This window comes from Poeciliopsis prolifica, unplaced genomic scaffold (assembly GCF_027474105.1).
Source record: "Poeciliopsis prolifica strain line A6 unplaced genomic scaffold, Auburn_PproV2 SCAFFOLD028, whole genome shotgun sequence".
In the NCBI taxonomy this organism is placed as follows: Eukaryota; Metazoa; Chordata; class Actinopteri; order Cyprinodontiformes; family Poeciliidae; genus Poeciliopsis; species Poeciliopsis prolifica.
In genome coordinates, this window is record NW_026562403.1 from 1,555,215 (window position 1) to 1,576,992 (window position 21,778).

At 39.8% G+C, this 21,778-nt stretch overlaps 1 protein-coding gene across 1 annotated transcript in view; it reads left to right on the forward strand.

The window, feature by feature from the left end:
• The window catches only part of adgrv1 (adhesion G protein-coupled receptor V1), a 110,336-nt gene that overhangs the window by 36,705 nt on the left and 51,853 nt on the right, over window positions 1-21,778 (forward strand). Inside the window, exons 25-72 of the mRNA XM_055048947.1 lie at window positions 109-302; window positions 426-555; window positions 829-909; window positions 1,883-2,022; window positions 2,123-2,488; window positions 2,583-2,826; window positions 3,152-3,367; window positions 3,471-3,686; window positions 3,766-4,010; window positions 4,104-4,285; window positions 5,203-5,701; window positions 5,794-6,100; window positions 6,235-6,444; window positions 7,325-7,455; window positions 7,643-7,742; window positions 7,831-8,010; window positions 8,171-8,334; window positions 8,851-8,938; window positions 9,127-9,150; window positions 9,875-9,953; window positions 10,042-10,180; window positions 10,626-10,767; window positions 11,205-11,470; window positions 11,575-11,750; window positions 11,871-11,998; window positions 12,082-12,263; window positions 12,370-12,516; window positions 12,623-12,703; window positions 12,829-13,093; window positions 14,120-14,242; window positions 14,853-15,075; window positions 15,180-15,384; window positions 15,473-15,619; window positions 15,745-16,000; window positions 16,368-16,570; window positions 16,654-16,830; window positions 16,912-17,094; window positions 17,191-17,370; window positions 17,578-17,742; window positions 17,833-17,953; window positions 18,805-18,928; window positions 19,023-19,161; window positions 19,284-19,466; window positions 19,585-19,820; window positions 19,923-20,071; window positions 20,853-21,051; window positions 21,157-21,376; window positions 21,462-21,701. Of these exons, the coding sequence (XP_054904922.1) occupies window positions 109-302; window positions 426-555; window positions 829-909; window positions 1,883-2,022; window positions 2,123-2,488; window positions 2,583-2,826; window positions 3,152-3,367; window positions 3,471-3,686; window positions 3,766-4,010; window positions 4,104-4,285; window positions 5,203-5,701; window positions 5,794-6,100; window positions 6,235-6,444; window positions 7,325-7,455; window positions 7,643-7,742; window positions 7,831-8,010; window positions 8,171-8,334; window positions 8,851-8,938; window positions 9,127-9,150; window positions 9,875-9,953; window positions 10,042-10,180; window positions 10,626-10,767; window positions 11,205-11,470; window positions 11,575-11,750; window positions 11,871-11,998; window positions 12,082-12,263; window positions 12,370-12,516; window positions 12,623-12,703; window positions 12,829-13,093; window positions 14,120-14,242; window positions 14,853-15,075; window positions 15,180-15,384; window positions 15,473-15,619; window positions 15,745-16,000; window positions 16,368-16,570; window positions 16,654-16,830; window positions 16,912-17,094; window positions 17,191-17,370; window positions 17,578-17,742; window positions 17,833-17,953; window positions 18,805-18,928; window positions 19,023-19,161; window positions 19,284-19,466; window positions 19,585-19,820; window positions 19,923-20,071; window positions 20,853-21,051; window positions 21,157-21,376; window positions 21,462-21,701 (8,795 nt within the window). The remainder of the gene's footprint in view (window positions 1-108; window positions 303-425; window positions 556-828; window positions 910-1,882; window positions 2,023-2,122; window positions 2,489-2,582; window positions 2,827-3,151; window positions 3,368-3,470; window positions 3,687-3,765; window positions 4,011-4,103; window positions 4,286-5,202; window positions 5,702-5,793; window positions 6,101-6,234; window positions 6,445-7,324; window positions 7,456-7,642; window positions 7,743-7,830; window positions 8,011-8,170; window positions 8,335-8,850; window positions 8,939-9,126; window positions 9,151-9,874; window positions 9,954-10,041; window positions 10,181-10,625; window positions 10,768-11,204; window positions 11,471-11,574; window positions 11,751-11,870; window positions 11,999-12,081; window positions 12,264-12,369; window positions 12,517-12,622; window positions 12,704-12,828; window positions 13,094-14,119; window positions 14,243-14,852; window positions 15,076-15,179; window positions 15,385-15,472; window positions 15,620-15,744; window positions 16,001-16,367; window positions 16,571-16,653; window positions 16,831-16,911; window positions 17,095-17,190; window positions 17,371-17,577; window positions 17,743-17,832; window positions 17,954-18,804; window positions 18,929-19,022; window positions 19,162-19,283; window positions 19,467-19,584; window positions 19,821-19,922; window positions 20,072-20,852; window positions 21,052-21,156; window positions 21,377-21,461; window positions 21,702-21,778) is intronic.

Below are 21,778 nucleotides of genomic sequence, written 5' to 3' on the forward strand. Positions count from 1 at the left end.
TAGGTTACAGTTACAGACCCTGGCTTATACTAAGTAACATATGACCCCTACTTCTACCTGTTTCATCGTACATTTTCCTTTCTTCTCCCTTACCCTTCTGTCCTTCAGGCCTATTGCAGTTCCAGCCCACCCCACCTCAGGAAGGTCTGATCTTACCAGCTTTACAACCTGCACACATCACTGTTCATGAAGAGGATGGTCAGATCCAGCTGCCAGTCGCCAGAGCTCAAGGCCTGTTAGGAAAAATCGTTGTGGGGTACAGAACAACCCCCTTCACAGCATCCAGCCCTGAAGACTATGAGGTAATTTTACTTTTTTTATATATCTAATTCAGCTATACTGAAGTTGTACCTAAGTATGAATGTTGCGATTGACAGAAAAAGATATTTGGGACGTTTCACTTATTTTAAATTTTTTCTCATCAGGACTCGGCGGGTATTCTAGAATTTCTTCCAGGTGACAGGTTGAAGTTCATCAATGTGACCATTGTCGATAATCCTGTCCCAGAGCTTGAAAAAGATTTTAGGGTGGAGCTCTACAATGCAGATGGAGGAGGTAAGAAGTTCAAATTTAAGTTATGAGTTGATTTTCCTAAAAATATAACGCTTTTTAAACATCTGCTGAATTGCTGATGCATCCTGTCCCTTTCTGTGTGCACCTTGTGCTGTGCTCCTATTTACTTCCACACACCCACATGTGTGACTGCCTGCCGACAACTCCTTCCTTTTTGCTCCTCAATCTCCTTTCTGGTGTGATTCCAATCTGGCTTCAACCCCTCCATCCCCAACACCAATCCTCGCTTTTTGATCCATGTGTGTGATCCATTAGTTGATCATTTTCTACATGGTGAAGTGAGTGGTAGTGGGGAAAGTGATTTTGACTTCCTTCCTCCACCTTATCAACACCCTGGTAAGTCTCCCCCTCCTCAACTCCCCATTATGTCTCTTTTGTCCACTCCTTTACCATTACATTCCTTTAGGAGTGTTTGCCTTTTTGAGTGTGCTTGATATTTACATTACGCTGTGACTCTGGTGAGAAGTAATTAAGAAGATTGACATGGGAAAAGCAAATAGCGTTCCAAAGAGGCAAACAGAACACCCATTTGTATGAACTGTCAGCACCCCACTGTCTCCCTGAAATTTTAGGATTTAGTAAGTCATTCTTAAAATAATTGGTATTGGTAAATATTAAGTATTGTGGCCAGGTTTTTTGTAAAGCAAAAAGCTTTACCAGACAACTTTAGATTTGTCTAGTAAACACGCCTAAATTTTATAGAGCATCTTTAAAATTGGAAGGGTTTACTGTTTTGAAGTCAAAACAGATATAACCAAGTATTAGTTTAAAAAGTATTTAAGTGTCTATAAATTGGCCCCTCTTTGTCAGCTTGACAAAATGTTGAGTATAAAATTACTAACGTAGCTTCTTGTGGTAGCAGGTTGTATGAACAGTGGGTAGTCTTTCCTTATTATAGGATCTTATAAGTTTTCCTCTTAAATCAACTTTTCATATGCTGATATGTTTTATTCCTTACCTTACAGCATCTACCTGAAGATTGTCATTGTCAGCATGACCAAAGAGAACTTAAGAGTGATGACTTTGCTGGTCATAAAACAATTAGATTTTCTACTTTTAATTTTCATGCTGAGTCTTCTGGTCACCAGGAAATTTCTCTGTACATCTCTAAAAATAATAACGCACACTGCTAAACCTTGCATTTTTATGTCACGTTCTCTCTTATTAAATTTTATGTTCAAAATAAGTTGATGCTAATCAAACTGATGTCTCTGGAAGTACTTTCTTCACTGTTCTCTTGTAGTGTTTTTTTTTTTTCTTTCAAAATGTGACATGTGAAAGTCAAAGTCATCTGCAATTTTCTACACAGCCAACTTGGGAATTGCATCTCGAATTACTGTCACCATCGCCGCTTCTGATGATGCTCATGGCGTGTTTAACTTCAGTCCTCAATCTCTATTTGTTAATGGGACAGAACCAGAGGACGGGCTTAGCTCCATCATCCTCGTGGTTAGTCAAGTACACCATTTACTATTTCTAGAATGTTTATAGATTGTTGAACTTCCTAAGTATTTTTTGTTTTGTTTGTTTGTTTTCTATCCCTGTACAGGTGGATCGGTCTTTTGGAGACCTCTCTAATGTGACTGTGTACTGGGAAGTTGATCCCAGTTCAGAAAGAGAGCTCCTTATGAGGTTTGGCAACATCTCCTTTGGGGTAGGGCAGATATCAGCGAATATAATCATCAGAGTAGCCCAAGATGAGATCCCCGAGTTGGACAAGAGCTACACTGTGTCTCTGGTTAACGTTTCAAAAGGTCGTCTGGGTGTCCAAACATCCGCCACTCTGACTGTGTTCGCCAGTGATAATCCTTATGGTCTTTTTGTATTTGCTAATATATCGAGGTCCGTTCGTCTTCCTGAAGCGGATGTAACTGTCTCACTCACTATCCAACGATTGAAAGGAACCATGGGTCAGGTGTGTCCAGTTACCATAAGCCGAATATATAGACACATTTCCACTTGAGGCTCTTGTGTCATCCTTCAAAATCTTTTCCACTTTTTGCTATCAGGTGCAAGTCACATATGGGACACTAAAGGAGTCTGACCCACAGCCTTACAGGACTCCTGGTGTGGGCCGAGCCACTGAAGGGCAGGACTTTGTTTCCCTTCGTGATTCAGTTGTGTTTTTGGCCAATCAGACTGAGGCAAACATCACACTCAGAGTACTTGACGATAATCATCCAGAAAGAGATGAGAGTGTGTTTGTCAAACTGATCAGTCTTGATCTCATCAAAGGAGATCAAAACAGACCCAGTAAGTTACTGTGTTTAGAAGTTTTTGATGTTTTTTGTTTTGTTTTGTTTTTTAACACGAATTAAATAATGTCTAAAACATTAGTTCAACACCAGTATCTGACCTCACAAATTCTCTCCTGGTCCAATATTTTCATAAACACACTAAAATCTTGTCCTCCTAGAAGATCAAAGGTGTCATAGCTGCATTGGACCAACACCAAGTTAAACCAATATTGGTTAGACTGTCATTAAAGTTTGTGTATCTAATACATTTCAAGAAGATAAAGTATTTATGGTAACTTTATTATGTTTAATGCAGAAAATATGCTTTCTATACCATTCAGTCTTGACGTCCCCCTCTCTGGGCCCTTTGACCGACATTGTTGCCCAGGTGATAGTAGAGGCCAGCGACGACGCTTTCGGAGTCCTTCAGTTGTCTGCTTCTGCTGTCAGTGTTGCAGAACATTATGTTGGGCCCATAATAAATGTCACGCGAGTTGGTGGGATTTTTGCTGACGTGTCAGTCAAATTCAGAGCTATTCCTGTGACTGCTAGTGTCAGTAAGTTTAGATCAAATGACTCATAATGATGAAAAAATCCAATTGATTGGTGTAGCTTCAGGTAAGCCTGTGCATCATGGTGTGCTGGTGTGTGCGCTTGCAGGCGAAGACTACAGCGTAGCCTCGACTGATGTGGTGCTCTTAGAGGGAGAATCCAGTAAATCTGTTCCAATCTACGTTATTAACGATCTGGTTCCTGAGCTGGAAGAGACCTTTGTCATTGAACTGATCAACCAAACAACCGGAGGAGCTCTGCTGGGAGAGCTCACACGTGCCGTCATCACCATATTGCCTTCTGATGACCCTTTTGGTGCCTTTGGTTAGTAGCACCAATCCAAGTGCTTCTTTACTAGACTATTTATTGCTTAACAAGTTATACCTTTTTTTAATTTACCCAGTCTTTCAGGCTAACCCAGTGACAGTTGAAGAACCAGAATCCACCCCTGCTGTGGTCACGTTGCCTATTGTGCGCAATGCTGGCACTATTGGAACGGTGGCAGTCCAGTGGCGGGCAACTGTTAATGGTAAACTTGCAGAGGGGGATATCAGACCCACATCTGGAGAAGTTAAATTTGCTCCTGGGGAGACGATGAAGACTATCAAGGTTGAACTTTTACCTGACGATGTACCTGAAATTACTGAGGTGACCAAAGAAATGGATAAAATAAAAGAATTGCATAATGATATTTCCTTTCTTGCTATAAAAAAGTATTTCTTTCTGCTCTGTGTGTTTTAGGTTATTAAAGTAGAACTAATCGGTGCCAGTAATGGAGGAAACTTGGGGGTTGATACGTCTGTTAACATAATAGTGCCTGCAAATGACAACCCATATGGGACAGTTTACTTTGAACAGACTGTTTATCGTGTTCAGGAGCCACTCGAGGGAGCTTACGGTGCTAATATCACTGTCCGCAGGAGGTACTTTTCAGAATGATTTATTGACTACTGAGCGAAAATATTCACAAATCAGCCACAAACCTCAACATGTTTAATCTGGATTTTATGGGACTGGCAAAAGTATTGTGCAGTTAAAAAGTGGAAAGAAAATTGCACGTACAACATGCTTTTATTGGTAGACCACTGTGTTGTAGCTCTGGCTGTGTTTTCTGTTGTTGTCTTCCTGGGAGATGAACTTTTTCTCTAGTCTAGTAAAAATTATCCCAGTATTGTCCTGTATTCAGTCTGATCCATGTTTCATTCAACTCTTACAAGAGTTCCTGCTCACACTGAAGAGACTTCTCCCAATGCCGTAAAGCTGCCACAATCATGTGCCACTAAGGAAAAGGTCATTTTATTATGATAAAGTTTTGTAATGTGAAGTATCTCCATTACGTAAGCTTTTTAATATCAATATTTAAAGTCAATATTTGGAACAATTTGACTAAAGCACATTTTTTGTGCATATTTCTCTGTTTCCACTATGTGGCATGTAGCAAACTATAAAAGGAACTTCTTAGTGCTGTGTTTCAACAGGTCATCAATCTTGCGACTCTTCCATTAAGGCCAAATTTGTAAAGTGCATGACTAACATTAGCTTTAATAGCAATGAACTGATATTTTAGCATATGAGTGTAAAGGGGGCTGAATGCAATTATAAAACATACTTCTCAGATTTTTATTTAAAAAAACGTGTCATTTTTCTTTTCTCACCACCATTATGTGCTCTTTAGTGTTGACCTTTCACATAAAATCCCTGTAAAATCAAATAAAATGAATGGCTGATGTGGCAAGATCTTTTCACTGTATATTGTTTAACACTCATGCATATACTAGCATACAACAACATTCTCTAATTTCCACTGCTGTTTTTGTTTTCCTCCTCTGCTCTATTCCAGAGGAGGTCACTTTGGTCGCCTGGAGATCAAGTACAGCACTTCTGAGTTTGACATCGTTGGCTCGGCTCAGGCTCAGGGCCAAAATCTATTGACCTACTATGATTCTCCAAAGTCAGGTGTTCCAGCCAATGGCCTGTTTACGACAGTGAACATTACAAGTCAAAGAGACCCTGTGGCTGCATGTGCTGCTGCCTGTTTGAGAGAACAGGCCTGCAAGGCCTTCTCTCTGTCATCAGCCGTGACGCCTCCGTCCTGCTCGTGGGTTACAGCCGGGGCTGACCAGCTGACCCCTAGATCTCAGGTTTTGACTTATGTAAAAAACACAACTGCAGCTGCTGTCTTGTTTAGTGCCCAAGCTGTGGCGGGAAGTGATTACACCCCTGTAACTTCTCAAAGTGCCTTTATGGAGGATGGATCTGGAACTGCCAACCTATCAGTCTTAATCTTGGCTGACAAACTCCCAGAAATGGATGAAAGCTTCTCTGTACAGATATTAAAGGTAAGGCTAACTCCAACTTAAGCTTAAGTTATATTTCAACCTATATACAAAATCTCTGTGGTAACTAAATGGGTATTCTGTGTTGTTTGAAGGTGGAGTTGGTCAATTTGACCGTGTCACCGAAGAACTTGCCCACAATCGGTCTGCCAGCTAAGGCTGTAGTCACTATAGGAGTGAACGGAGATGCATTTGGCATATTTTTGATCTACAGTCTCAGTCCCAATGCCACTAAGGAAGGACTATACCTTGAGGTCCGAGAAGAGCCCACAGTTGTTCCGCTGGTCATTGAGAGAAGAGGAGGAAATCTGGGCACTGTCACTGTAGAGTGGAGATTTGTTGGAGGAAAAGCCACACCAGATGCTGATTTCATTGGGAGTGGAGGGACTCTGGTCTTTGATGGTATGTGTTAGCTTCTTGCCCATCTCCTTAGCCTTAGGGTTATTTTAAAGCTTTACCTTTCTTTAATTTGTTTTACAGTTTGAATATATGGATTTAACCAATGTTGTGTCTACCTTTTTCCTCTTTGCATGCAGGTGATCTCAAAAAGACAGTAGAGGTAGTAATCAGAGACGATTCAGAGCCTGAGGACAGCGAGAGCCTCATGATTGGACTTGTTAACACAGCTGGAGGAAGTCGTATCCTCCCAAGCTCAGACACTGTGACCATAGTGATTCTAGCAAATGACAATGTGGCAGGAATAGTAGGATTCGATCCAGGCTCACGTTCTGTCATTGCCAGAGAGGGTGAGTATTGTACATAAATTTGCGAGAACTGCTGTGCCAGAAATGCTAATGTCAATGTGGTGGCATACCTCTTTTTAACATTCTGTCATTACACAATCCTCATTGAATTTTATTGGGATTAGACTGGCATTGAGTTCTTTTTTATTTTTTTTTTAAATAAAGAAAAAAATGATATGCATTTCTTTTTAGTTTTACAGTAAAGTGACAACAAGTGCTGTAAGTCATTGTCAAGTCAAACAAATTACAAGCAGTCCAATCATGTTCACTGCAAGCCAAATAAGAAAGACAGCAGACATGTTGATGCACTGCATACAAAATGCTGCATAATTATGCAACAATTTGTATTCATCTGTGACATAACATACCAATGAAATCAATTTAGGTTTGTAGTTATACTGAGACAAAATGTGGAAATTATTTTAGCCATTTTGTCATTAACTATTTGTTCTCCATTTGTTCTCCTGTTGGCAGAACAGTTTAAGAAAGCTTGTAGAATGTAAATCCATCCAGTTTCCATCCACATTGCAGCATAGACAGGTGATATTCTATAAGATCTGTGATTCTCCAGAAACAACAAAGCACTCAAATAAGAGGAATTTCTGTAAGACGACCCTCTTGTCACTGGAGATGCTTTCTAATTATGTATGAATGTGAAAGTGAGAGTAAGCACTTATGGTGATGGCTGTTGATGCTCCAACAGGTGGGCTCCAGCCGATGCATTGTCATGAAATCATTTATGCTTGAGTGGTTGAAGTTTCCATATTATTAGACATCTTAAGAAACCTCTGATGTCATCTACACCATGAAAACAGTTTATTAGAAATAAAAAATAAAATAAAATTAATTACTATGTTGCACTGTATTATATTTCTTATGACAGGCGAGAGGTTGACCTTATTGGTGTTGAGGTCAGCTCCAGGTTTGGGTAACATCACGGTAGACTGGACTGTTCAAGGTCCTCTTGCGCACCGCACTTTTGTTCAAACATCAGGGACAATTTTCTTCAAAGAGGTAAATAAGATGTCATATAGTTTTTTTGTGAAGCATTTATTTCTTGATGCCTGTGTTTTTCTTTCCTAATCCTAACCCCAACCCTGCTTTGTGTTACGACTAAGCAATAGTGTCAACTGGTGAACAGATTGCAATGAAATGCCATGTGCATATAATAAATTCTGCATATTTGTGCTGATTCCTACAGGAACAGCTAAATAGCACTGTAGTGCTGCAGCTTATGGATGATGCCACACCAGAGAACCAAGATCAGTTCAGAGTGTCACTTTCCAACCTACAAACATTTGGTACGAAACATAATATTTCTTTTAGTGAATTAAGAACCTGGAAGACATTTGTGAATATATATAATCTGCTTTCGACACTTGCATGCAGGTGTTGCAGTGACTGGCCGTGCTGCACTGGATTTTCAAGGCAGAGAAGCAGTTCTCACTATCGACACCAGCGATCAGCCGTATGGGCTGCTAACTATCGCACCGTCATCTCTCAGGGTGAGCACAGAGGAACGAGACCAGATTATAAAAATCTACATCAACAGAGAGTTCGGCACCTCAGGTTTGTAAGCAGAGTATGAAGACATACAACTGTATGTATGAACACAACTGTATGCAAAGTATGGACACATGTAAAATATGAACACATGCAACTTTGATATATTTGATAAATTTTCCTGTACCCCGAAGAAATTATCACAACAATGTTTTTCTGCTTGTAGGAGCAGTGAATATTACCTATGAGGTTATTAGAGGTTCACTACAAAATCTCTCTGAGGTGGAGGGTGCTCTTGCTGATCCGGGACAAGACTTTGTTTCTGGCACTGGCTCTGTGGTCCTTCAGGAAGGACAGACTTCAGTTCCCATTCCGGTCACCATCATGGAGGTAAGGACTAGATGTCTCTATTTATTTAAACTTAACTGCCAAGTGCTGCATGTATCCTAGATAAAAATAGTTAAACCCAGAATTATCCCTGCTCCTCTATTTAGATTTCAAATTATTTTTATTCAAGTTTAGTGCCAAAGAGAACTGAGACTGGCATACATCAAAAGATAATAAAACAATGCAAAGGAAGCATTAGTTTTTAATAAATAATCTGTTTAGTCATGTTAAAAATTTCTTACGTCCTGCGCCTGAAGATTGATTATGCCAAAAGTTGTTGCATTTAAAGGGATTTAACAAAATGTAATAAAAACACAAACAGATGCTTCATGGAATGAAGAACTTTGACTATATATTTGAGAAACGATTGCATTTATTGCATTTTGATGATACATTTAGCTTTAAATCCTCAGGTTGTGTATGTATAGTATATGTTCATTTTCTCTCTGTAGGGTTTCCCTCACATTTACTGTAGCAGATTGGGTCGAATATTGTGTTTACAGCTTCTTTTCTTATCAGGATGACATTCCAGAGCTGCAGGAGTTCTTCTTGGTCAACATAACATCAGCAGTGCTCATCACAACTCTTGCAACTGCTCCTCAACTTGGTGAGAACTCTCTCTACAGTTGTTAGTTGAACTGAGACAATCATTTCAAGCCAGTGTGGACAGACCTAAAAATTAACTTTTTTTGTAGTTTCTTTTGATTTTGTTTTATTGTTTTTCTAATGCATTGCCATAAATTTTCCTCTTGTCTTTCTGAAATCCTTTAACATGTCCTATTGTTTGATGAGCAGAGGTTGCTTACTGTACTTTGCCAGGTAAAATACGCATATGTATAACTTTGAACTGCTTTCCTTATGAGGAACTAAACTGCATGATGTACCGTCCTATTGCAATATGCTGTTAAACTTTCAGCTCTCCAAATGGCTCTTTAGGTGCAGTTTTTCTCCCGTTTCTTTGAAATCTTGACCACAGCCCAATTTATGAATGAGTAACTTTAGAAAGTGATGAGTTGACAAAGTATAAGTACAACTACAACAGTGCTTGGAGGTTCCCAGAATACTATCAGTCCGCTGCCTGGAGACACATGGTAAACATGTTCTTTTGGCAGCAATCATTATGTGGCTTGGATGGTGAGACTGATGCTTTTTATGATTGAGGAAGTCTTGGGATTTGGTGGCAGCGCGTAGCCCTGTGTGGTGAGGAAGAAGAAAGCCAAACTAAACCCATAACTGGCCTCCCAGTGTCCTGGCCGCAAAGTAAATGGAAGAACACTGCTCAGAGGGTCATAAATCAGTCCATAAATACATCACGCTCGCCTCCTCCGCCTCCCAGGCTTTTCTCAGGAGATGCCTCCTAGTTGTAATCCTTTGCGTTTGCCATGATTAAAGTTAGAGCCTCTGCACTTACTCCCTTCCCAGCATTTTTGCTGCTTGCAGTTCAAATAAGCCTGGCGGAAAAACAAAGCACAATAATTAAATTATAAACCACAGTAAGAACATAATTTGTATTCTCTCTCTCTCTCTGTTTGCACTCCTGTAGACACCAGTGGCTTGGTGGCAGAAGTCACCATTGTTGCTAATGATGGGATTAGAGGGGTCATTGAATGGACAAGCACCATGTAAGAAAAAAACATCCAGAAATTTGTACCATTTAAATATATAACTACGTTATGTAAAAAAACATTTGAAATGCGCTCTTGTCTGCAGGTATGAAGTGAATGAGACAATTGGAGCACTGACTCTGGTGGCGTACAGGAACAAGGGAACATACGGAAATGTCTCCCTTTTCTTCTTTGCTCAGAACTTGGAAGCCCAACAGGGACTTGACTACAACACCAGTGAAACGGTTAGTAATGTCCAGGATTCAAGTATTCATTATGAAACACAAAGTCAGCACTCTACCCATGTATTCAGACTGTAAATGTCCCACATTTTTGTCTCTAGGAGACAAAAATGTGTAAAAAAGATTCTCTGTTCAGATGAGACCAAAAGACAACTTACTGGATTTTCATGCTGTGTGGCTTAAAACTAACTTTGCCCACCATCCTCATAATGAAACACGGTGGTGGGAAGATCATTATGTGCTTTGTTAAAATTGAAAACATCTGCATAAAATATTTTTCCAGTTAACATTGCAAATTTACATAGGCCCACACTTGAATTTATTGTGGCATGAAGAAAGCCCACGATACCATGACTCTAACCTTTTTCCTGAACTTAGGCAACTATGGGCTTTTGTAAACGTAAGACTGAGCGTCAGTATTCACTTTTAACTCCCTCTCTTTTCCCAGAGGATCCATTTTGTTGACGGTGAAAGACATAAGTTTGTGGAGGTGCAGATAATTGATGATACAATTCCAGAGGGACCAGAGAGATTCCAGCTAATCTTGTCTGAGCCTTCGCCTGGACTGGAGCTTGGCAGAAATACTACAGGTAGGAAAAGGAACAGCATAGAACAAAGTTTTTAAAAGTTCCCACAAAAGTAGGTAACGTGATGTTTCTAGAGATAACTTGAAAAGAGTGTGAACTTTCTTCTTCAAACAAAAAGTCATCAAGCTGACTCTCTTCACATCAGTAAATTCCCCCCCTGTTGTCAACCATAGTGCACTGATACTTACTTTTTTCTGTTATAAATATGTTATTTTTATTGTTTTTACAAAACCATTCCACTAGTTCTTTAACTAGTGTCAAAGCTTTACCTTAGTTTTAGTTCGAAAATACAAAAAAATACTGAAAGAGCTGGGTTAGATTAAGTCAAAATTCCTTTCACTTTGTCAAATAATTGATACTTTTGTTGTTATAGACTTAAATCATGTTGCATATTTAGTACATTCAGTACATCTTCTAACTTTCTTTGTGTGCTTTAACAGCTACTGTAAATATCCTGGCCAGTGATGATGGACATGGTGTCATTTCCTTTAACACCAGTGATCATTTCCTGTTACGGGAGCCTACCTCGATGTCACAGCTGAGTGACAGCGTAGCTAAACTCTATGTGGTCCGTAACCCAAAGGAAGGCACTTTTGGCACAGTCTCGGTTCAGTTTGCCATCATGGATGCCAACGGCAGCCTGGCAGAGGGTGATGTGATGCCAACGCAAGGTTTCGTAGTTTTGGAGGATGGAGTCCGATTTAAGGTAAGATAAGCAAATGTAAGTACCAAATGGCATTGAAAGAAATAACAAATAATTCCAGGAGCTCACACAGATCAAGCGCTGATTTATTGTCCCTGTTGTTTCAGATGCTGGAGGTCCGAGCAATACGTGATGCTGAACCTGAAGGGAATGAAACATTCACATTGGCCCTGTTTAACCCAACAGGAGGTGCACGACTTGGGGACCAGCTCCAAATTCTTGTCACTGTCCTGGAGAACCTAGCCCCTTCAGGCTTGTTCCGAATCAGACCCTCTCTCAACAGGTCTCAGTACAGTTTTATCAAAGTATTGAAAGGAATGCTGCTGCTTATGACCTATCGCATGTTTTAAATAGTTAAAAACTGCATTTCCTACATAGGGTTATTTGTTGTGTCTCTATTCAGAACCAGCACAGCAGTGGTGGCTGAAGAAGGAAGCAGAGCTGTCTTCCTCACTGTCTCTCGCAGTAATGGCTTGGAGTCAGCGGTTAGTGTAGAATGGGAGATGCAGTCTGGCACAGCTACAGCTTCTGGTGAGGCTAAGAAGTAAAAATTAACCTAACTGTCTTCTTGAGCTCTTCTTTGACTCAGAAGATACTCTTCTTTCTTCCTACAGAGGGTCCCCTCCCAGTCATTGGTCTGTATCAAAGCTTTGAGAACAACCCTACATCTGCTTGGTGCTCCATTCCAGGAGAGTCTTCCTACCTGGTTTTAAGGCTTGACCTGAAGCCCGCGGTTGGAGCCATCCACACTCTAGCTGCTCTGTATCGATGGCAAGGTGTTTTTGTGCCGATACAGGTGACCTGAATATTCCACCAGAACTGGCACAATATGTTCTCACTCAATCTAGGAGTGATTGAAATATGAGGGATTAATTAAACATAATTTTCTCTGATTGTTTTAGTCTGTCAGAATCCAAGACCCAGCCTCATGTGTTGGGTTTGCAGTCAATGGTTCTTCCTACATTGCCATTACTCATGGTGGCCCTCCCTTCTATCCTGCTGCAAATCTTAGCATCTTTAAACTGCAGAAGGACCTCAACATAACATTGGTAAAATCAGTCATATCACAACATCATTGTCATGTTTTGGTGCATTGATATATCATTATGGCATGCAGCTTATATGATAAGGAATATATTATTTGGGTTTTTAAAGGAACAAATCATAGGAGTAGAAGCCCTGGATGTGAAACACCTGTCCACTGGAGACAAAGATTACCTAATAGCATCTAGCCAGGTGATGCAGACTCTGCCACTTTTAAGACAATCTTTAGTAATTTTTTAAACAGTTGAAATATAAATGTCTCCAGATTTGATGGGTGTTATACATGAATTAATTTTCTTTTTTTCCTGATTCTTTAGATTTTTGTTTGGACAGGCAGCTCCTTTGCACTCCATGGGACTCTCAACTTTGAACAGGACATCCTGAGTCTATCTCCATTTATTCATGCAGATGCGCTTTATCTGCTGGTGTGCATTGACAACCAAAGTGGGAGCTGCAAACTTCTGCAGTGGAGCAATGGTGTATTTCAGAATCCACAAACTCTTCCGCTTTCCGGCAGAGGCATTCAAGTGGAAGTAGTGAACACAAGGAGAGAGGATACTCTGCTATTGATTGCTGTTGAAGGTGATCTAACTTGTATGAGTTCGTAAAACATTTGCTTGTTTGTATGTTCCTAAATTTCTAATGAGCAATAGACTTTTTTTTTTCTCCATGAGCGCTTGTCTTCTCTAACATATACCCAGGTTTTGGAATAGTCAAATCAATGCTGGATGGGCCTACACAATACTAGGGAAAGCACAGCACTCCAATATTGTTTTGGAGTGTAATATCCATAACAATTGGCCCACATTTTGCATACTGTGACACATAGATCAGGTTCAAGCATTGAACTCAAAAGAAAAGTCTGTCCAGTTGGCTAAATACATTACTAGCATGCAAAGTGTCAATGAGTCCCACATGAATAAAGAGCCAACCAATTAGAAACAAGAGCTGAAAACTGGATGTGTACCTTCAGAAGTCTTGATAAAACAACATGTAGAGAGATCAGAAAATAAAATGTGAAGTGATTTGGCAAGCAAACCGTAAGAACAACAGCATCAATAGCCTGGTGCGTAGGTAAGATTACGTTTAGGTTCACTATGTAAATAAAGTCTAGGATGCCTGTAAAGTGGGACTAATCGACAGTATGGAGACAGGAAAGTAATGCATTCTATGTTTTCTTTGTTTTCATCTGTATCTTCTTGGTGATTATGCTACAGTTTTATTTTATTACAGACTGCAAGCATGTTGGTGAAACAAACAGAAACTGTTTATTGCTCACAACACATCTTTGTTCTTTGGTTCCCTCTATGATTGAACAACTTACAGTCTCGGTCCGGTTGTATATTTTTGCAGTGCTCTGTTTATCATGAAATGATATGATCCTTCTGAGTTTGAAAAAGTGGTGAGTTTTTGGTTTTGACCTGTTGTGGCTTTATATGGAAAGGCCTCAATGTGCAGCACAGCAGAGCCACAAAAGGACCCAGAAGTTGTAATTATTCAGTCTTGGGTGTGTCAGTCAGGCGAGTGGTTACATAAACATGCTATTCTGGTGTGAATGAACGTATTTCTCTGAGGCATTCTTCGTTTGCTTCTGTTTTCTTCTTACAGGTCCCTCGCCATCCTGCGAAGTGTTACAGTGGAGTTTAGCAAAACCTTCACCACAGCACCGTCAGTCCATCCCCCACCCAGTGCTCACCTCCATTCACTCTTTTACTGTGCCGTCAGGGATCAGTAAGCACTCATATTCTGAAAAACTCTTTTTGTAAATATTTAATGCTCACGTAAAATAGATTTATAGCGTCATGGAAAAGTGTCCATTTATAGATTTGTTGTGTTTTTTTACTTGTGTCACATCTTTTAAATCATCTAACAAAGCTTAATCTCAAAGATAATCAGATTAAATACAGAAAGCAGTTTTCTGTAGTTGATTTAATTCAGGGGAAAACGTGCAACCTATCCGACAACATAATGTGAGATCCTAAAAAGTATCCCCTCACCGAAAGAAGTTCAACAATTTATGAAACAAAGTCATTGACATTTATCAGTCTGAAAATTAGCAACAAAGCCCTTTGGAAGGTTTGAGAGATCCAGATGAACACAATGAGATTCAATACACAGAAATGCAGAAAGCATGGAACATTGATGAACCAGCAGTTAGGCAACTTATTCATGAGGCCACAAAACAAAGAAGACCAACAAATAAAACACAACAGGCCTCACCACAAGAAGACGACGTTGCACTCTTACATTTGTTGAGCACTTGGGGAACATTTTGTGGAGGGATAGGACAAAAGTGGAACTTTCTTAAATGTGTGTATTCTAAACAGAGATTCTTTTTCAGCGTATGCCCTGCTAACTGGAAGAAATGGCTCTTCCCTTTACTCCTGGAGATCTGATGTCAATCTGTTCGCCATGATCCTGAGGGCACCCAGAGCCAACAACTTCCTCTCCTTCATGGTCCCGTCTCTCAATGGCACAAAGGTTCTTTTGGCTTCCTCTGAAGATAATAGCTCAACTATCTATGAGTTCACCTCTGTCTCAAATCAGTCTGACTTCATACCAAGGTATGCCCTGGATTACAAATATCAAACACAGGTTAGTTTTAACAGAAACAAACACAACCGAAGGACAAAACAGGGTCCTTGTCTCTTTCCTCTCTGACATTCAGCTCTGGGGAGTTATACTTTGCTCCTGGTGACAGGGATCTTGATCTAGCAGTCAACGTCATTGATGATGATATTCCTGAGTTGGAGGAGGTTTTCGGAGTTAAGCTGAAGAATCCAAAAGGAGGGGCAGAGATTGGGTTTGGTGGTGAGGTAACAATTATTGTCCCAACTAATGATGATGCCCATGGCGTTATTGGGTTTGCTCAGGTAAGATTTAATTTTAAAGTGTTCACTGTGTTATTGACTGTTCAATAGTATTTCTAAGTATTAAGCTCTGCTGTACATATATTTGCAGAATTCCTTATACATGGAGGTAGAGGAGTTGGAACAAAATAATCAAATTTCTCTCAATGTTGAGAGAAAAAGAGGAAGTTTTGGTCGACTGACTGTTCATTGGGTAGCTAACGGTAGTTTGGCAGACATTTACCCCACATCCGGAGTGGTGAGTAACTTCTGCTGCTTGCATTAGCACCATTTTTAAAATGCTGTTTAAGATGATCACTAGCGTTACTACCATTTTGAGTCGAAATGTTGCAATTTAGTGCAGAAATGCAATTTTCTTCACAGGTGACATTTTCTGAAGGTCAGACTGTAGCCATCATCTTGTTAGCCATAGTAGCAGATGGCTTGCCTGAGTTATCTGAAAGTGTCATAATCATCATCCGGGATGTCACCACTTTGGGCCTTCAGAACGTCCAACAAGGTGCAGTCATTGACAGGCGGCGGGCTCAGGCTCTGCTTACAATCTTACCAAATGGCTCCCCCTACAGCGTGATTGGATGGCATCTGGATTCCCTGTTTACACTAACACAAGAACCACAGAGTAAGAAATCATTAAGTGACAGATGCTTACATGTTAATCTATGAGAGATCATTGAGTTAAACTCAATTTATATTTAGTTAGATTTTTTCTGATATTTTCAAAGTAATCACTCAACCATTCTTTTATATTCTTTGAATAAAAGCTTCTTTAAGATTTACTATAGCCAAGATGTTTTGATTTGTATGATGTTTTGATTAGTTTGATTAATCCATGAAGTGGTTAAGTAATATTTAAGTTGTAAGTCCATATTGAAGTTTGCCGTCGCAAAAGGTAAAGTTGCAAGGCACTGTCGATACTGTGATTATGTGTATTGTCTGGTTTTTTGGTGTTTACTATTCACCTTAATCTATTTTTTTTTAATCTGTAGGAACTCCAATCAATGTGACTCTTTCTATAGTAAGGGAGCAGGGATCTTCAGGTCAGGTGGCGGTCCATTTCCAGACAAAACCAGCCTTGAACCAACACCCTTCCAATCAGGCTTCTGCAGGAGAAGACTACTTAGCCAGAGATGACACCATTATTATGTTCAACGGTGCCACAGTGGCGCTCGTCTCTATCACTATTCTACCGGTAAGGATGGGTGATCTGTAATTAATTCACAATCTTCTATAGTTTTTCCCTTTTTTTATGCACATGAACATATGTTATTGTAGGATGATGTCCCAGAGCTTGCAGAAAGTTTCCTAGTAAATATCACTGGAGTGGAGATAGTAAATGGGTCAGTTGGAGCAGGCCAGCCAAGTCTAAAGAGGCCTGGGATGGAAGTAGCAGAAATCACCATCCAGGAGAACGATGACCCAAGAGGGGTTCTGCAATTCAACATCTCTGAGGTGAGCATGTAAAAAAATGAATTAAAGTGAATATGTGCTCAATAATCTGCCATAAAAAACATTACTGCTAATCTTATTTAGGATTTACCTGGAAGCGTGCTGGCCTATGAGATACCACCTCCAGACAACGTCCTTCATCTGTCTGTAGTACGACTTGCTGGCACAAGTGGAAGACTGGTTGCCTATTGGGAGGCTCAGCCGATCACAGCCGACCTCAATGACTTCACCCCTGCATCGGGAAACATCACTTTCCAAGAAGGCCAGGTAAATCAAGGCGTAGTGTTCTGAGCTGATATAAACATTTCTGTGCATTATATTCAGCGGCTTACATCATAGGTTGTACATTTCTTAAAACATTAGAAAAAATCTACTATAGCCATCACCATCTTGGATGATGAACAAGTAGAGGCCTCAGAGACCTTCAGAGTGGGTTTGCTACGGGTGATCGGTGGCGCTCGTCTTGGACAAGTGACCTTTGTAACTATTGTGATTCCGCCCAATGACTCGCCTCTCGGACGATTTGGATTTCAAGACTTGGAGGTGAATGTGATATATTAGTTCGCCTAACTATAAAAATACACAATACAAAGAAGAGGTCTATTTATCATTCACATTAGTAAAATATGGTTGGAATTAGGCTGCATGGTATCTAGAATACCTCATGTTGATGATAAATTAAGAGCTAAGACATTTTTTCCCTTTATTTTAAAATGTACCAATATGTGTTTTTATTTTACTTTTTCTCAGATTGTGGTTAGTGAGCCCAAGTTTGTGGATGATCCCTCAGCCGTGGCGACACTCACAGTGGTGCGCAGTTCAGGAGGTCGAGGTGCAGTGGTGCTGGTGTGGCAGGTGGAAGGTCAAGCTATAGATGATCTCTCTCCTGTTAATGGCACACTTGTCTTCACTGAGGTGTAGTATGAAATTGCTATTTGCTGATCCATTGCTTATAAGAACCACTTAGGATAAAATTCCAAACATTATCTACATTTTCTTTTACAGACTGAGCCCGTCAAGTCATTTGCGATCAGAGCCCTTGCTGATAATTTGCTGGAAGGAAATGAACATTTCATTGTTCGCTTGCTTCCTGCTGATAGTGGTGCTATCATTGACCCTTTACACGGTTTGTATCACATAAAAATGTCAAGCTAACAGCATATTAACTTACTGAGGAAATGTACTCAGGTTTATAATACAGCAAATATTCATCGTCCTTTTCCGTCTTCACTTGACGTGACAATCTATTCAGCTGAGACTGTCTTGGAATTTCTACCTGAATTTTGTTGGACCTCTTTTAAGGCTGTTAATGTCACAGTAATTGACTGGCTGCGATCTTTGCTACTGGTCTGCAGAGGTTTATCTTCTACTTATCAAAATTCAAGTTTTATGTGACAACATGTTATAAAGACTCTTCAAAGACTCTTCATCATCACCACTGACTCGTTGTTTACCTAACTGCAATGCTAACTGGGAATACACAGATTAGCCTGAACCGTAATCATCTTAAAATGCTTGCTATTCTACACCAATTCTATGCATAGATTTACAACTGGACTGCTGTGTATTTTCTTCAATTATTTACATCACTAAGAAATTGCCAAGTCTCTTTAAATCTACAGTTTGCTTTTCAGTAAAGAAACACAAAACTTGTGTATTGCTGCCAGTCAAATTGAAGACTTGGTATGAAGTATTTTTTATGCTTTGGAGAGCAATAAAAATGGTGGTTCATTTGCTGCAGGTGCAGATTATGCATTCTTGGCTGTGCGAATATTTGCATGGCTTACACTGCTGACTGGTTTAAGTCACAGATGGTGTTTTTTCTGTTCGTCACCACCTCCTAGTGCTTTTACCTTCTGTTTTCAATCTTATGTGTTATGTGTTATATGCAATAAATTCTTTAACTTAAAAAAAACTCATGTAAAAATAAAGTCTTCCTTTTTAATTTACTTAACTTCTCTAATTAATCTTATGCAGAAGTGATTACAGTCACCATCAGGGCAGACAAAGCTGCACTGGGGATTATTGGAATAGCAGAGTCATCTCGGAACGTTATCATTGGAGAACCTCATGGAAACTATAATGGGACTGCTGTGGTCAGGTGAGATAGTTGCTGCGTTGTGTCTCCATCTGAGAGAGAGAAAAAAAAAGTTGTCATTTTAGTATGAAACACCTATTTGTGTTTTTCTGCACAGCCTTGTGCGAGGTCCAGGTGTTTTTGGAGATGTCCAAGTGTATTGGAATATTACTCCAGCATTGGTTTCTGAATTCGAAACGATTTCTGGCACTGTGACTTTGCGTGATGGTCAGTCTGTTGCCACCATTACTCTGAAGGTACTTAATGTTTATGGAATTTATTGAAAGAATAATTATGGTCTGTTATAGCATCTGCAAAACATTCACCTTAAAATTGGCATTCTTAAATACAAGTTTGTTCATATGAATTATGCTGACAGGTCCTTGATGATGAACTCCCAGAAGAGCGACGTGATTATCAGCTCTCACTGACCTCTGCAACTCCAGGGCTGGAAGTAAGCCCCATTGCCAGGGATGCTAGGATTACCATGGCAGCAAGTGATCTACCCCACGGACTTTTCTCTTTCAAACAACTCCAGCTCACAACAAAAGAGGACGAAATGGTGAGGTCATTATAACTAATTCACTGAGGAAATCTCTTGAACCAGTGTGCTGATACCCCTAAACCACAATGGTTTAATTTTCCATTTTATTTATTTTTTATTATGATTATTTATGCAGGTTAATGTGACAGTGATTCGCTCATATGGCAGTTTGGGCAGTGTGTTTGTGACCTACCAGACCTCGGGCTACACAGCAGTTAGTGGAATGGACTTCACTGCAGCTTCAGGACGATTACTGTTTACACCAGGCCAAACCTCACAAGATGTTACATTGCATATCCGGGATGACAATCTTCCAGAAAGACCCGAAATGTTCTTTGTTAACATTACCCATGTACAGCTGCTGAATCTCAGGTGATTACATTTTCTAAAATGTGAACAACTGGATGGAATTTAATTTGCCTTCTTGAGTTGTTCTTACTTATTTCTTTTTATTTGTCTCCCTCTGGTGGTCAGTGCGGTGGACTACACGGTGAGGGAGTCAGGACTGCAGCTGGACCAACCTCCAGCTATTGGAAACATGTCTTCTATTCTTGTGGTTATACAGCAGAATGACAATGTTGAAGGCATCCTGGAGTTCAGACAGGACTTTCTCAACATTACAGGTAAAACAAAAGCAAACAAGAAAAGTTCAGTTATGAATTGAATAGGCCACGATGAATTAAATCTAGGTGAACTAATACTCAACTTTCAGTATGTTGGATTCTATGGTATACCCAATTTTAGTTTCTATGGAATACCCAATTTTAATAACATACATTTTTATAGGTTTCAATTACTTTGATTGAGAAATCCATTCAATAAAATAACACAATTTATAGGTTCTTTGTTGTATTAACACCTGGAATGTTTCCTAACTAGGGACTGCAAATGGAAATATTTTGTCCCCTGAGCCAAGTTATAACTTTAGATTTGATTCTTGGTGTTCCAGAAATATTGTTAATCTCAAAGCTACTTCTGGAATAATGAGAAAATACTCTTATCAATATGTTTTGATACCACGGTTTAATCATGGCTGAATTGTGAACCTGCTGTGTTAGATAAGAGGAAATCCCACATATAAATCTCACTTTCAACACGACACACAATTAAGTGGTCACCTTTTTGTCAGATTTTGTCTGACAAAACAGCCTGAAAGGGGCTTGATCAAAAAGAGCAACTTTAGCTTTTCTGTCCAATCCTAACTGTTCTTGCAGAATGTCAGTCTGTAGACTGATGTCTGAGGAGAAATAACTTCTTTGCTGCCCTTACAATATTGTCTGACAATATTAGAAATGAGCATTTTCCACCATGTCATTTTGAGGATGAAAAAACATTTTGGCAATGACAGTAAAATGATATGTAAAAATGAGACCAAAGATACATTTTGACTTGCTATTTTTCCAGTTGAGGAAGATGTGGGCTATGTGCTGATCCCAGTAGTGAGGAGGGTAGATTCCTATGGAACGGTCTCTGCCCACTTTATTTCGAGAGGCTTGAGTGCGACCCCTAATCTAGACTACATCCTGCACAATGACTCACTGGTGTTTGTCAATGGCCAGAATATAAGCTTCATCAATGTCACTATCGTAGATGACATGGACAGGTAAGAGGATCGGCTACTTGATCACTATTAAAAAATAGTAAAATGGGCATTTTACTTTTGATTCTAACTCAACCAAATAAACTAAATAATACTTTTTTTTCCCAGTGAACCTTCTGAGATATTTGAACTAGTTTTGATTGGATCCACTGGCGGAGCAGTTCTGGGCTCCAAGTATGTTGCAAGGGTCACCATTGGCAAGAGTGACTCCCCAAATGGAGTGGTCCGCTTTGTAAATGAAAGTGTGATCACAGTGGTGAACCCGGACTCTACTTTGAAGCTGAGTCTTGTTTTGGAAAGAGCAGGAGGTCTTTTGGGAAATGCAACGGTATATTGAATTATTCTGGAGGAGAAAATAACATCATGTGATCATCTGGCAGATCTCACTTTGCTTATGTCTTTTCTTTTTGCAGGTTGTCTGGAACATTCTCGGTCCAAACAGCAGAGACATTCTGCCTGCTATAAATGCTGACTTTAGAGCTCCTGTGAGTGGCTCTTTCTTTTTTAGAGATGGAGAGAAGAGTGTGGGTATCATAGAGCTACGGATTCTACCTCATGGAGAAGTGGAAGTGGCAGAAACATTTGTTATAGATCTGAGTGTTGTTTCTGGAGATATGGATGTTGATCCTCAGGCCGGTTCGGTAACACTCAAGGTACTTTGCTAAATATTAGCTCTATCTCTCAATCAATATAGGCAAATTGTAACTACAAAATTCTGTCTTTTTCTTTC